Source organism: Ciona robusta, unplaced genomic scaffold, assembly GCF_009617815.1.
Source record: "Ciona robusta unplaced genomic scaffold, ASM961781v2 AP042738.1".
NCBI lineage: Eukaryota > Metazoa > Chordata > Ascidiacea > Phlebobranchia > Cionidae > Ciona > Ciona robusta.
Window position 1 is genome coordinate 262,607 of NW_028323117.1, and position 14,937 is coordinate 277,543.

A 14,937-nucleotide genomic window follows, 5' to 3' on the forward strand; every position below is an offset into this window, starting at 1 on the left:
TTGGATCGCTAAGTGAACGGACTTGTTTTTGTGGATAAAGAAGCTAAACGCTACACTTCTATACACAAACGACGTTTTTAAAAGCCCCCAGAAAATAATAATAAAAAATGAGCGCCCACTTGTGAAAAAAATAGAGTGATGATCGGATAATAAGTCGCATATCCAGATAATCTCATGCAGGTCCAGGTCACAGTTGCCTTTTTCTTTGGCGTTTTTCTGGGTTAACAATTGGTTTATTATGTCGTTAGCCAAGGTAACCTTAGTAAACCGTTTAGAGACGGTTCCACAGAAATAAAAAAAAGAGCAGAACGCGCAACTGCCCAAAACGTGATGTATTCTTTTTTCTATTCACGTGACCGCCAACTCCGTCCCCATTTCGCATGGTCTCCATTGTAAAAGATAGGCGCACAGTGGTTTCAGCTGTTTATTTTATAAACTACACTAAATATTCCAGTTTATTAGGCCAGTTTAGTTTTTGGTAGGTTGCTTGTATAGGAAAATTAAATATTTTATAAATTTAATTAAAAACGTTCAAAAAAGGGGTTTGTTAGAAATATATATATGTCGGGAAATATTTATTTTCCCTATAAACTTAAATTAAGTCAAAAAAACGAAGAAAAACCACATAAACCGCCCTGGCTTCCATTGACTATTATAGTCAAAGGGAACGAGTCGTGTAAAAGAGAGAGTGTATCGTGCTCTCTCCTTTACCGACATTAGAGATGCGCGTTCTATTCTTTTTCATTTCAGACATTATACAAGCAAGTGTAGTTTTGCATAACTTTCTGCAAAGTTCAACAGTTGTAAAACACAACTATGGAAAACACAACTATTATTCCAATTTTGCCCATCCCGTCATTTTGCCATTTATTCCAATTTTGCCCATCCGGTCATTTCGCCATTTATTCTAATTGTCGCTCACATGCCTTCTGCGAAATTGTGTTGCAGCATAGATACCTAAACATATAGATACGAAACTGGCGAAAAAGTTTAGACAGGTCACGCTTCAGTGAATCCGTGCTAATTCCGATTTCATAATAGTGTTGAATTGCAGTCTTTTGTTGTTTATACAGACGTACAAATATAGTATTATAAAAATAGCGCACTGCTGTATTCGTGGTTGCCCTTATGAGTGTAGGAGCAACATTTCCAAACGTCCCTATTTAAAATGTTGGGAGCCGACTTTGCCCCGCCATGCGAGGATAAATAAGTTACATAACGATTGTTGTTTTCCAGCTACGCGAGAATAAAGCAAGTTACATTCATTCATTCATAATGCATGTATAACTTACTTTTTTGAGGCCTCTGGAAAAAAATCATGATGAAGTTACTTTAAACAAGCCAAATAAAGATTTGTCAACTTGAAACTTCAAGTGTTTTTCCCTATAAACTTAAATTAAGTCAAAAAAACGAAGAAAAACTACATAAACCGCCCTGGCTTCCATTGACTATTATAGTCAAAGGGAACGAGTCGTGTAAAAGAGAGAGTGTATCGTGCTCTCTCCTTTACCGACATTAGAGATGCGCGTTCTATTCTTTTTCATTTCTGACATTGTACAAGCAAGTGTAGTTTTGCATAACTTTCTGCAAAGTTCAACAGTTGTAAAACACAACTATGGAAAACACAACTATTATTCCAATTTTGCCCATCCCGTCATTTTGCCATTTATTCCAATTTTGCCCATCCGGTCATTTCGCCATTTATTCTAATTGTCGCTCACATGCCTTCTGCGAAATTGTGTTGCAGCATAGATACCTAAACATATAGATACGAAACTGGCGAAAAAGTTTAGACAGGTCACGCTTCAGTGAATCCGTGCTAATTCCAATTTCATAATAGTGTTGAATTGCAGTCTTTTGTTGTTTATACAGACGTACAAATATAGTATTATAAAAATAGCGCACTGCTGTATTCGTGGTTGCCCTTATGAGTGTAGGAGCAACATTTCCAAACGTCCCTATTTAAAATGTTGGGAGCCGACTTTGCCCCGCCATGCGAGGATAAATAAGTTACATAACGATTGTTGTTTTCCAGCTACGCGAGAATAAAGCAAGTTACATTCATTCATTCATAATGCATGTATAACTTACTTTTTTGAGGCCTCTGGAAAAAAATCATGATGAAGTTACTTTAAACAAGCCAAATAAAGATTTGTCAACTTGAAACTTCAAGTGACATTCCTTGAGCATTTTGTTTTGTCTCTCGACCCCGTTGTTCGTACCAATTGGCACACGCATCTTCCCCAATCGGTAAAGTGAAACCCATCTCTGCGTGTTTATAAAATATACAGCTAAAAACTGGTGTCCGGTGAATTCATCGTCGGAAAATTTATCGCGAACATTTCACCGCAGGGCTAATTCACCACCGCAAGGCTAGTTCACCGCAGGACTGGTTCACCGCAATACTAATGCATCGCAAGACTTGTTTTATGTGATTAGGTGCCCGTTGCCGTACCTATATACGTATCATAATATGCCAATTAAAATGAAAGAAATTTTAACCTTAACGAAAGTAAGAATCGAAACACATCACTCAATCAAAAGCCAATATTACGCGCTACTTCTCTTAAGTAGTTCAACATCCCCCTGTTCGGATAATGTCACCCCAGCTTTACTCTGCTGTTAGGTGTATATACAAACAAGCGAAGCAAATCACTCAATCAAAAGCCAATATTACGCCGTACTTCTCTTAAGTAGTCCAACATCCCCCTGTTCGGATAATGTCACCCCAGCTTTACTCTGCTGTTAGGTGTATATACAAACAAGCAGAGCTTTATTGCATTCACCACATTATTATTATTAGATTCGATAATGTAACGCTTATGCCTTGAACATAAAACCAAACTTACTTCTGCGTTTCGTCTACAAGTTCATTGAATTAACCTTTCTGCAGCATCGCGATATTTCTTTTTGCGAGGAGGTAAATCTTCTCCGGCAACATATTGCTTAATGACTGCCTCGTGTTACGTTACCGAATGACATTGACGAAGGTTTTGTTTTTAATTCATTACATATTACACCGTGACGTTACTACATTTTAAGATCTGTTTTGTGCGCTAACCTTTTTTTCTATTTAAATAAACGACCAGAGGTCACAACGAACTGGCGACGAGGATCTAAGAGAAATACGTTACAACAAAAGTATTTCCATACAAGGCGTACAATGCTTTAGCTATACAGGAACTGAAGATGGCATCGACAAAAGATGTTCTAAAGACGCTACAGGAACAGAATTGAGAGATGATTCCGAATTTTCTACGGCACATGCGAGTGAGATCTCTGCAGTTTATCGTTGGCATCAGAATTGTTGAGCTGGTTTTAAACCTGACGTTGCCTTGCAGTCAAAAAATATGAATTTGCCTCAATGCGCAGAGCTCGTTTCTAATATAATTGAAGCATTTCAAGAAATTAGAAGAAAATCTAAAGATAAGATAACTACGCTCTTCAATGAGGCAAAAGATTTTGCTAATCAATTTGGAGCCAGAGTTGCGGTTCGAGGCGTAGGAACTGTCGGCGGTTCGAGGCGTAGGAACTGTCGACAATCAACTCAAAGACCATTTCCACGAAGCGTATTTTTGCCCTTTTTTGGATTCAGTTGTTGGGCAATTGAAAGAGAGTTTCACGCCACTGTTTAAAAAAGCTGCCAAATGCAACATACTGATGCCGATGTCATTGCGTAAGTTTAGCATAGATACAAAAGGGTTATTGAGTGACTGCCCGACAAAAGATTTTAACGACATTTTGGACGTATATGAAGAGGATGTCGTCAAGAGGATGTGCCCTTGCCGAAATGCGGATTTGGCATAACAAGTGGAAGGAGAAAGATGCTAGCATTGTACCTAGTACTTTTCCAAACATCATGCGTGCTGTAGCAGACACGATGTTGCCGAATGTAAAAATTTTATTACAAGTATGTATGGAACTAAGGCAGACTAATTATAGGTTGCCGTACACAAAATTGTATTACTTTTTCCTTGCAGATATTTTGGACACTTCCGGTGACCACAGCATCGGCAGAACGAAGTTTTTCGCAGTTACGAAGGTTGAAGATTTATCTTCGTAACACGACAAAACTTCGCTTGCGTTAATGAATGTGCATAGAGACGTTCCCCTTCCCACAGATGAAATCGTGAGGATTTTTGCAGAAACCAAATCCCGCAAACTTGATATTCTATTGTAATTTATTTATATATGCATTTTGTTTGTTAATTGGAACGGTTCTTTGTTTTTGATTTCTTTAATAAAACTGTTTGAATTTTGTGTGATTGAATATAACTTTCTATACGCCTTCCTTCGAGAGCGGTTTCTTTTAAGACTATCGAACGTAACGATTAACCCACGAGAAGGTCAAAGTAAGTGTATTGCGAATCGAATAAAAACGATATACAGTAGTTTTTATACGATATACAACATACGAAATACAAAACCCCACGAACACTAGATTTATATTCAAATAGGACCTACTTAATGTTTAACAGCGTTCACTTTGATTGAGATATCACCAATGTAGTCCAGCAGAATTGTGTCAAATTATGGTCGAATTGTGGGATTTGAGGTAAAAGCATGTAATTTGGCACTTATAGAACTGGACATGCTGATTATTTTAAAACTCAGACCCATCTCGAAATCTCGTTTTATGACGTCATGGTGACGTCATAAAAATTCCACAAATCAAGAAATTTTTGCACTTTTGTTATTGAGGTTAAACGCATTTTATTACATGGCGCTGTATTGACTGTTTATAATTCCGTTGGAAAATTGTTCACGTATTTTGATTGTTACCCAATTTTCATTCAAACTGTTCCGTCATACCAAGTAAACTGACTTTTACTATATTGTATTGACGTCAACTGTTTTGTAACACAGCACTCTATTGTTTCAAAAGTGAGAAACTGATCATTTGGAATTAGAAGCCATTATATGTCAAGAAATTGCTTCGTAACTGTGATTCAGTTAGCTTTCCAGAACCTCGTTAAATAGAGTGAAACTGTTGGTTGCAGATGTATGACAATAAAACGTGATGTCAAAGAAGATCGTGATTTTCGACTGTGAAAGATCTGTAAGACGAGAAAAATCTAGTACTATTGACTGGGGAAAATGTTGTATTTGTCAAAAAGATACTTCAGAGAAACTGCTATGTCCGGCGACGTTCCATAGAAAGGGATATGACCGCAACTCAATATATAAGGCACTCGCTGGAAACATTTTGAAATTCGCTGAGTTAGGATGCATGCCAGTTGATCTGGATATGTCAGCTTTAAATTGTGGTGATGGCACCATAGAAACATTTAAACAGCGTGAGGCAAAGTTCCACAAAAGTTGTAAGGAAAAGTTCAATGACCTGAAATTAGGAAGAGCTTTGAAAAGAAATGAAAAAAGTGCGTATCAGGAAGAAGGCTCTTCTACAGTCCCAGCCAAGATCATGCGCAGTAGTATTTCTGCCACTGAAAAAAAGGTGCAAGTGAAATGCATATTTTGTGAAAAATCTGAAGGGTCTCTACATAGAGCTTCTTCCTTTCGACTAGACCGAAGGGTTAGAAAATGTGCACTCATCTTAGAGGATGCAATTCTGTTGGGAAAATTGAGTGGCGGAGATATGATAGCCATTGATGCCATGTATCATGCTAAGTGCTTAGCTGCATTGTACAATAAAGCAAATCGTAAACACCTAGGTGGTGATTTTGCTGACACGGAGAAGCAGTTACATGGAATTGCACTTGCAGAATTGGTGGCTTTTATCGAAGAAGCCTACCTTGATTCAGATAATGAGATTCCAATATTTAAATTGGCGGATTTGGTAAAAATGTACTCATCAAGATTGCAGCATCTTGGGGTGACAATAAATGGACGTATACATTCAACTGAGCTTAAGAATAGGATTTTAGCTAGCATTGAAGATTTAACATCGTACAGACAAGGTAGAGATGTATTCCTTGTTTTTAATTCGGATATTGGATCAGCACTAGTAAATGCATGTGACATAGATTATGATGATGAAGCTGCAATTCTTGCTAAAGCAGCTACTATAGTGCGACGAGATATGCTGAACGACAATAAGCAAGAATTTGATGGCAGATTCGATGAAAATTGCCAGCAAGAATTTGTCCCGCAATCCCTCAAAACATTAATAACAATGACTTTGGGCGGTGTAAATATCAGTAGTCAATCTGATAACCAGCAGTCTATTGCCCAAGCTGTACTCTCCCTATCCCAGCTTATAATGTTCAACAGCACAATCAGACGACGAAAGGATTCAACATCATACTTTCATTCAAAACAAAGAGAACCGCCTCTTCCTATTTATATTGGATGTTTGCTTCATGCCAAAACAAGGAAGCGTGGCTTAGTCAACAAGTTCTATGAGCTAGGAATGTCAGTTTCATACGACAGGGTTCTGAGGCTATCTATGGACATGGGGAATAGTTTGTGCGCACTGTATGAAAAGGAGAATGTTGTCTGCCCACCAAGTCTACGCAAGGGACTCTTTACAACAGCTGCTGTTGATAATATTGACCATAACCCCAGTGCCACAACTGCATTGGGCTCCTTCCACGGAACTGGAATTTCTTTGTTTTAAAATGTTGTGCATACTGACCAAGGGACTGAAAGATGCATCCCAGTCATTCAAAAGGAAGTAGCCGGCAAAAAGAAGCTCTCAAAACTACCCGATTTCTACTCCGAAGTTCCTCCTGTTCCTTCATTTAAAAGTGATCTGAATATTCCCGTCGATATTACCGCCAAGATGCCTGCAAGTGAAAGTTCACAACCAGCTTTAAAAGAGGATGAGAAGTGAGTCTTTGGTCATAGTATTTTATTTTTATTTAACAGAATTATGTTTGGTAATTTTGTGATGATTAATTCCATCTGCCATTTCCTTTCAGATGGCTTAATCATGTAAGAAAAGTGGTAAATGAGCAGAAAGTTGTGGGAGAGCAAGATATGACCATGTCTTGGTCAGCATTTCATGCAAATAGCCTTGTATCCGAAAAGTTTCATGCAGATCTAAGTAGCCTCCTTCCTTTATTTCAAGAGGATTCTAAGTCACCAGCAATGATCAGGCATTCTCTAAATGTAATCAAACAAGCCGTTGCCCACTTGAATGGTAGACAGTCCCCAGTGGTTGCTTTTGATCAACCCCTTTATGCTATTGCTAAGCGAATTCAATGGCAATGGCCGGAGAAGTATGGCGTTGGCAAATTCGTTATCATGATGGGTGGTCTGCACATAGAAATGGCAGCTCTAAAGGCCATTGGAAATTGGCTCGAGGACAGTGGATGGACATCTGCCCTAATTGAAGCCGGCATTGCTTCCTCGGGTAAAGCAGACTCATTCATTCACGCAGCACACGTCTCAAGAACACGACACGCACACCAAGTTACAGCATGTGCTTTGAAAGTTTTAATGGTGAAGGCATATGAATGCTCGAATGCTAGTTCTTTGACATCCGAAACTCTCAACTTTCAGAGCTGGTGCGCAAAGAGGGAACTAGAGAGTCCTCAATTCCAATTTTGGTCAATAGCATTAAAATTTGAACTTATCGTGCTTCTCTTTGTTCGATCAATCCGAAGTAGGGATTTTGAATTGTATAAGTACTCACTGAGTAAGGTCCTGCCGTGGTTTTTTGCCCTAAACCATACGCACTATGCACGTTGGGTATCTGTTCACTTAAATGATATGCTTACGCTTGAAGACACAGACAAAGATGTTGCCACAGAATTTGCGAGAGGTTCTTTTGTTGTGGGAAAGACAAAGCATAAGTTTTCTTCAATTGCACTCGATCACGCTCACGAGCAAAATAACAAGTGTGTTAAAGGAGATGGTGGAGCTATAGGGCTTACGGAAGATTCCTCTCAACTTCTACGGTGGATGCTTGCTGGTCCTGAAGTTGCCCGGATCGTTGGGGAATTCGAAGTGTCAATGCTTACAAGTAGCGAAAAACATGGCTCTACTTTGTACCGGCACCATGAACAGACATTGAGTGTGCAGCAAGAATTTGAGAAGCAAGTCCGCTCTCTAACACTTGTAATAGGGGAAATGGGAAATCCTTATTTGGAAGAAAGTGAGGACTTACTCGTGCTTGATACGCGTGACATAATGAGTGAAAAAGTTATTAAAACAGTAAAAAGTATCGAAAAAGCGGGAGATCAACAATACAGAAGGTTTTTGGAGGAGCGCATATTGAAGAAAGACAAGTTAATATCTGACCCTATACCGAAGAACAAATTTCCACTCTTCAGCTGTCCTCCTATGAAATCCAGTACATCTACGAAGTTAGAGATCAATACACTAAAGAAGAACTGTCAACTTTTCTCTCAGCTTTATATTTCATGCCAAGTGCGAGAAGGAAACCTTGCAGAATTCTTTCAACATGAGAACAACAGTTGTCCTCCTGCACTTTCAAAAAATGAGGAGATTCGCTCAGGTAGCAAAGCAGATTTGGTAACCTGTCTGGAAATTATTGTCCCTCCATCCACTGAAAAGCCTAATGTTGACGCAGTCATCATTGATGGTGCAGCAGTAATCAATATGTTGAAGCCAATGAATTCCAAAACATTTGGAGAATATGCAAAGGATGTCTATTTACCATTCATTGAAAGGCAGCTCAAAGATGCTTCAAGGGTGGACGTCGTTTGGGATGTTTACATCGCCAATAGTCTAAAGGCATCTACTAGAAACAAACGCGGAAAAGGAGTACGAAGAAGAGTACAGCCAAATTCAAGAATTCCTGGATGCTGGGGAGCTTTTCTTCGTTTGAATGAAAACAAAATCGAGCTGTTCAAGTATCTAGCTGAGGAAACAAACAAAATCTTTACTTGCGACAAACAAATTATAAGTACTTACGCGCAAAATGTTTTGTGCAGATTGCCACAAGAAACAGACGAAATTTGCCCCTGCAGCCAGGAAGAAGCCGATACACGACTTCTGTTGCATGCATATAATGCAGCAAAGCGTGGCTATGATAAAGCCATGATACGGACAGTCGATACGGATGTAGTGGTGATTGCCACGGGAATGTTTTACGAATTGGGCCTTTCGGAACTCTGGGTTGCATTCGGTACAGGAAAGAATTTGCGATATTTGCCTATCCATTCTCTTTGCAACCGCCTTGGCAGGCAAAAATCGAAGAGTCTTCTGATGTTTCATGCTTTGACAGGCTGCGATCAAGTGTCTTTCTTCGCAGGCAGAGGGAAAAAGACAGCTTGGGAGACATGGAAACACTTTGAAGATGTCACGCCAGCATTTAAATCTCTCTCTGAAGCACCAGATCTTGCTGACGTTGATCAGAGTTTACCAGTTTTGGAACGTTTCGTTGTCCTGCTTTATGATCGAGTCAGCACATGTAGCTATGTAGATGATTGCCGCAGAGAGCTTTTCACAAAAAAGGGAAGATCTATTGAGTCTTTGCCTCCCACCAGAGCAGCGTTACTAGAACATGTGCGGAGAGCTGCTTATCAGGCTGGGCATTGCTGGGGCCAGTCACTGGTTGCCAGTCCCGAGCTTCCAAATCCAAACAACTGGGGATGGCAGACATCTGCGGAAGGGTTTGTTCCTTTCTGGACAAATCTTTCGGAAGTATCGTCAACATCCAGAGAACTAATTAAATGTGGATGCAATCCAGAAAAAGGTTGCCGTGGCCGGTGCAAATGTGTTCAATCAGAGCTTCAATGCACAGCGCTTTGCAAATGTAACGGAGACTGCGATAGACTATGAACATTGTCATTATTTGTTTTATTTATCGTTCCATGACAGTTAGCTCCATTGTTACTCTATGCTTGTCTCCCTGATAATGCGAATACAAGCCAAAATTGCGACGTCACCATGACATCACATTAACATTAGATTTGTTCTGTTGATTTGTATAGTAGGGTGGGGGAAGATGGGACACCTATTCATTCTATTTCTCGTCCCATTTGGTAGTAACAAAGAACATTTAAAAAATTATAAAACAGTATCCTCACGACTCTGAAAGACCGTTGCTAATTGTTTAAAACACGACCAGGATATTTGGATATTACGTGCTAAAAGTGTCCCATCTTCCCCCACCCTACTGTATATATTCATCAGCGGTCCTTACAAGACGACTACAGACCTTTTTTCTTAAAACTTAAACGTTTTTTTAAACTAGCAAAAAGTAAAACTAGCAAAAACTGTGTTATGAAATCATCGAACCGTGACGTCATCGTGACGTCATAAAATCGAGATTTCGGAATGGGTCTGAGTTTCAAAATGTTCAGTGTATTAAATTCTACAAGAGTACCAATTTTCATGCTTTTACCTCAAATCCCACAATTATTTCACCATTCTGCTGTACTAATGTTCCTATCTGCATATCTTACGATCATTGACTTTAGCGAACTTGGCGACCGCTGGATTACGCGAGTTTTAAAACCGTTGGTGATTTTTAAAGGGACGGTCCGAACCCATCGAACCGACCCCCTGGCTACGCCACTGTATATACGCATCTATCATAGTTAAAGAGCTTTAAAATACCGTTTACCCACTAAGCCACTCCACTGGTCATGCTACCTCTCTGTTAGTTAATGAAATAACTAATGAACTTGAAAAAAACAACTCCGTGCTGGGAATATTCCTAGACCTCTCAAAGGCCTTTGATACTATTGACCGTAGGATACTCCTTAGCAAAATGTCACAAAGAGGCACTGCACTAAACTGGATTCAAATTTATCTGTCCAATCGGAACCAAATAGTAGAATTCAATGGAGTAATGTCTTCAAATCCAAATTTTGTCAATCAAGGAGTCCCACAAGGCTCCAATCCTTGGTCCCCAACTATTCTTAATTTATATCAATGAATATCCAAATTGCTTCCTTCATAGCAAAACCATAATGTTTGCCAATGACACCAGCATTTTTATCTCGGGTAAAACTAGTTTGGTGATCAGCCAACTTGCCAACACAGATCTAAAAAACACACTAACTTGGCTATGCACAAACAAACCGGTACTAAACACTGATAAAACTAATTTTATGTATTTTTTAACTCCCTCAACACTAAACTACCTCATGTACCAATAGAAATCAAAATTAATAATAATAATAAGATTAAACAAGTCAACTCTTTTCGGTTCCTTGGAATAATTCACAGAAATAAAAAAGAATAGAAGGCGCATCTCCAATGTCGGCAAAGGAGAGAGCACGATACACTGTCTCTCTTTCGCGGGTCGTTCCCGTTTACTATTGTAGTCCATTGAGTCGATGACGTTTTGTGTAGTTTTTCTTCGTTTTTTGACTTAATTTAAAGTTATTGTGTAAAAAAACTATTTTCTAATATATATATGTTTCTAAAAAAACGTTTGTTTGAAATTTTTAATTAATTTTTTTAAATAATTAAATTTCCTAAACAAGTGGTAAACTATAAGCGTTAACGTACCAAATAACTAAACTAGCCTAACAAACTTGAATAGTTGGTGTAGTTTTTAAAATAAACAGCTAAAACCGTCCAAAAATACTATGCGCCTATCTTTTACAATGGAGACGGAGTTGGCGGTCACGTGAATAGAAAAAAGAATATATCACGGTTTTGGAAAGTTGCGCGTTCTACTCTTTTTTATTTCTGTGGGAATAATTACAGAAAATCTTTCATGGAAACTACATATCAAAGAGCTAATCAAAAAATTACGAACTAACTCAGTACGCAAAATTAAGCCATTACAACCAACTCTCATAACCCTGACCCCACTCAATGATGTTATGCCATATTAGATATTGCATATCCACTTGGTGTAACGGAAACAAACAACTGGTATCTAAGCTCCAAATTCTCTGCAACAAATTCATTACAATGACTTTTAACCTTGGCAAACGAGAAAACATAACTTCAACCATGAACAAACATGGTCTTTTTACCATCCAAGAAATGTACCAAATAGAAATCCTTAGTTTTATGTACAAATGTAACAATAATAAACTCCCTCAACCCCTTATTGACATAATTACCAAAAAACGCCGAGCCTGATTAGAAAAACAAGAAGTTATGCCAAATTCTTTATTCCAATCTGCAACAAATTAACTTCCCAACAGTCTATGAGATACATCGGCCCTAAATTATGGTCTTCTTTACAAATTAATATTCGTGGCCAACCCACCCTCAACATTTCTTGCACCTATATAGTACCTATATCTCCTCTTAAAATTCTTTATTACCGAACCTTTTCTTTTCTGCCCTTATTAATATTATTCACATACCTTATTTGTCTTATTTCTTTCATTGTGTTTATTTATATATATATATTATTTTTTATTACATATATTTACCTCACATTTTGCTGCATCTCATGTTTTGGTTGCAGTGTGAACACTGTGCTTCTGACCACTATATACTAATACTTTTAAGTTGAAGAGTTCCATGGTTTTTGTCAAATATTCCACATTCTTATTTTCATACATTCACTCAAAAATTTGTTGTAACTGTTGAGATAGAACTACCACTTGGCAAGCCGATGGCACAAATGTGTGTGTTGTGTATTTATTTATTTTTTCTATGCAAAAAATAAGATTAAACTAAATAGTGCCGGCCCTGATAGTCTCTTATCCATCACTTTTGTTGGTGTTCATTACCCACAAATTTAAAAGCTTTTATCACAATCGCACCTATATTAATCGCTTTTCTTTCTGTACTCTCTTTCTTTAGTACTGTGGTGTTTCATTTATAATCAATTTAACTATGTTCTTTATTCGTTCTCAATCCGTCCCCGCTATTGTTTTCCGTGATTTATACCGTCACGACTCGGTGAACCCACGTGTGCGCTTTTTCCTGTAACCTTGCCTTTTCGTTCACCGTTAGTTCCTCGACTGTTCTCTGCAGTCACATTTGGTTCAGGCGACGTGGTAGAACGTACTATTACTCGCAACGCGTGTTTGTGTTGCAATATCTATTTACTTTTATATTTTACATTTCTAACTGTTTTAATTTCCATTCTATTTGAATAAGGTTTTTAAATAAAAAGAACAAATAGATAAACACGATCTCCCAACGCTTCAATGGTGACCTCGACGTGATCTGAACACAAGTCAATTCATCACAAAGATCAAGTGGAAAGAGATGCCCAAGACGCAACCGTCAAGTTCAGCAGAACCCGCCAGTTCAGAGCGGGAGCAACCACGAGGTTATAGCATCAATCTCCCGACATTCTGGCCATCAGACCCACAATTATGGATTGCGCAAGTGGAAGCGCAGTTCAACAACAAAAACATTCAGGATCAACGAACAAGGTTTGATCTGGTTGTTGCATCGCTCTCGCCTGAATACGCCGCAGAGGTGCGAGATATCATAATCTCTCCACCTGAAGAATCTCCATTTGATCGATTAAAGGAAGAACTGGTCAATCGAACAACAGTGTCTGAGAGGAAACGGCTCCAACAACTTTTATCTGCCGAAGTATTAGGAGATCGAAAGCCGACACAGTTTCTTCGACACATGAGACAGTTACTTGGCCAAAGTAACGTAGACAGCGCTATTTTAAGTGAACTCTTCTTGCAAAGGCTTCCCGCTAATGTGCGAATGATTTTAAGTGCGAACGAAAGTTTGGCTTTAGAAGATAAGGCCAAGATGGCTGATAGCATTATGGATGTGATTCCATCGTCAGTGAACTCGGTTCTCCATGAGAACCGTGAGAATCAAATCAACGCCCACAAAGAAAAACCTGGTGTTGGTGCTATTTCCTTCGAAGAGAGACTCGATCAAATAATTAGCCGCATCGAGCGTCTGGAAAGCAAATTGAGCGACGCACAGAGGCAACCACGCATCAATTATCGGTACAATTCGCGACGACAAAGTTCCACTTCCCGCGTCAGGCAATTTTCCAAGCAAGGCGAAGTTTGTTGGTATCACCGGAAGTTTGGCGAAAACGCCCACAAATGCGTAGAACCATGTCAACATTCGGGAAACGCAACGAAGAGCAGCCAGTGACGACGTGTGCTGTTCGTAATAGGCAAAGTCGTCTATTTTATGTCTTCGATAAAATTAACGGGTTGAAACTACTCGTCGACACCGGCGCGGCGTTATCTTTGATTCCCCCAACCTCTCAAGAGCGACTACGCGGTGACAATGGCAGAGTTCTGTCAGCAGCTAACAACTCTTCAATCGCTGTATTTGGAGAACGGTCACTGACTCTCAACATTGGGTTGCGCCGGCAATTTAAATGGATATTCACGGTAGCAAATGTGCGCCATGCCATTCTAGGAGCGGACTTTCTTCACCACTACGGTTTACTGGTGGACATGACTTCTTTGCGACTTATTGACGGCAACACACACCTGTGTGTCAATGGATTGCCCTCAACATTGTCATCAATTAACCCAGCCCTCCTCCCAGCATCAACCAATCCATATGAAGACATTGTACGACAATTTCCAAAGGTAATGCAAACCTCAGCGTACGACGGTGTTGTCAAGCATACCATCACTCATCAAATTTTAACTTCTGGTCCTTCTGTGGTTTCGCGACCAAGAAGATTGGCTCCAGAACGATACAAGGTGGCGCGTCAAGAATTTCAGCACATGCTGGACCTTACGTTCGCGCATCGTCGAGTGATTGGGCTACACCTCTACATATGGTACCGAAGCAAGATAGCAATGATTGGCGGCCCTGCGGAGACTATCGAAAACTCAATGCCATCACCAAAGCTGATCGATATCCAGTACCACATATACAGGACTTTTCGGCATCCCTTCATGGTTCCAACGTTTTCTCCAAAATAGACCTCATTAAAGCGTACTATCAAATTCCGATGCATCCGAACAGCATAGCAAAAACGGCGATTACAACTCCGTTTGGCCTTTTCGAATTCAACCGAATGCCTTTCGGCCTTAGAAATGCAAGCCAAACGTTTCAACGATTCATCGACCAGGTGTTGCGTGGTTTAAACTTTTGTTACGCATATATCGACGATATCCTCGTTGCAAGCAAAACAGAAGA

General features: G+C 39.4%; 4 protein-coding genes across 5 annotated transcripts; all 4 read left to right on the forward strand.

Moving 5' to 3' along the window:
* Nucleotides 1-3,704: 3,704 nt before the first annotated feature.
* LOC149724209 (52 kDa repressor of the inhibitor of the protein kinase-like) lies at nt 3,705-4,404 on the forward strand. The gene is made up of 2 exons (XM_089893270.1): nt 3,705-3,910; nt 3,981-4,404. Exons 1-2 carry the CDS (start codon nt 3,752-3,754, stop codon nt 4,086-4,088), a joined length of 267 nt encoding a protein of 88 aa, XP_089749396.1. The 5' UTR covers nt 3,705-3,751; the 3' UTR covers nt 4,089-4,404.
* A 103-nt stretch (nt 4,405-4,507) lies between these two features.
* LOC149724210 (uncharacterized) lies at nt 4,508-6,577 on the forward strand. 2 transcript variants are annotated; one of them, XM_089893269.1, is made up of 2 exons: nt 4,508-4,555; nt 4,867-6,577. In XM_089893269.1, the coding sequence occupies exon 2, from the start codon at nt 5,021-5,023 to the stop codon at nt 6,575-6,577; it is 1,557 nt and encodes a 518-aa protein (XP_089749395.1). In that variant the 5' UTR covers nt 4,508-4,555; nt 4,867-5,020. The 2 variants fall into 2 exon arrangements, with proteins under 2 accessions (XP_089749395.1, XP_089749394.1); XM_089893268.1 differs by having other exon boundaries at nt 4,886-6,577.
* Nucleotides 6,578-6,939: 362 nt separating this feature from the next.
* On the forward strand, nt 6,940-10,201 carry LOC149724211 (uncharacterized). The gene has a single exon (XM_089893267.1). The coding sequence runs from the start codon at nt 6,940-6,942 to the stop codon at nt 9,709-9,711; it is 2,772 nt and encodes a 923-aa protein (XP_089749393.1). The 3' UTR covers nt 9,712-10,201.
* A 2,304-nt stretch (nt 10,202-12,505) lies between these two features.
* LOC149724212 (uncharacterized) lies at nt 12,506-13,937 on the forward strand. The gene has a single exon (XM_089893307.1). The coding sequence runs from the start codon at nt 13,063-13,065 to the stop codon at nt 13,927-13,929; it is 867 nt and encodes a 288-aa protein (XP_089749433.1). The 5' UTR covers nt 12,506-13,062; the 3' UTR covers nt 13,930-13,937.
* Nucleotides 13,938-14,937: the final 1,000 nt, after the last annotated feature.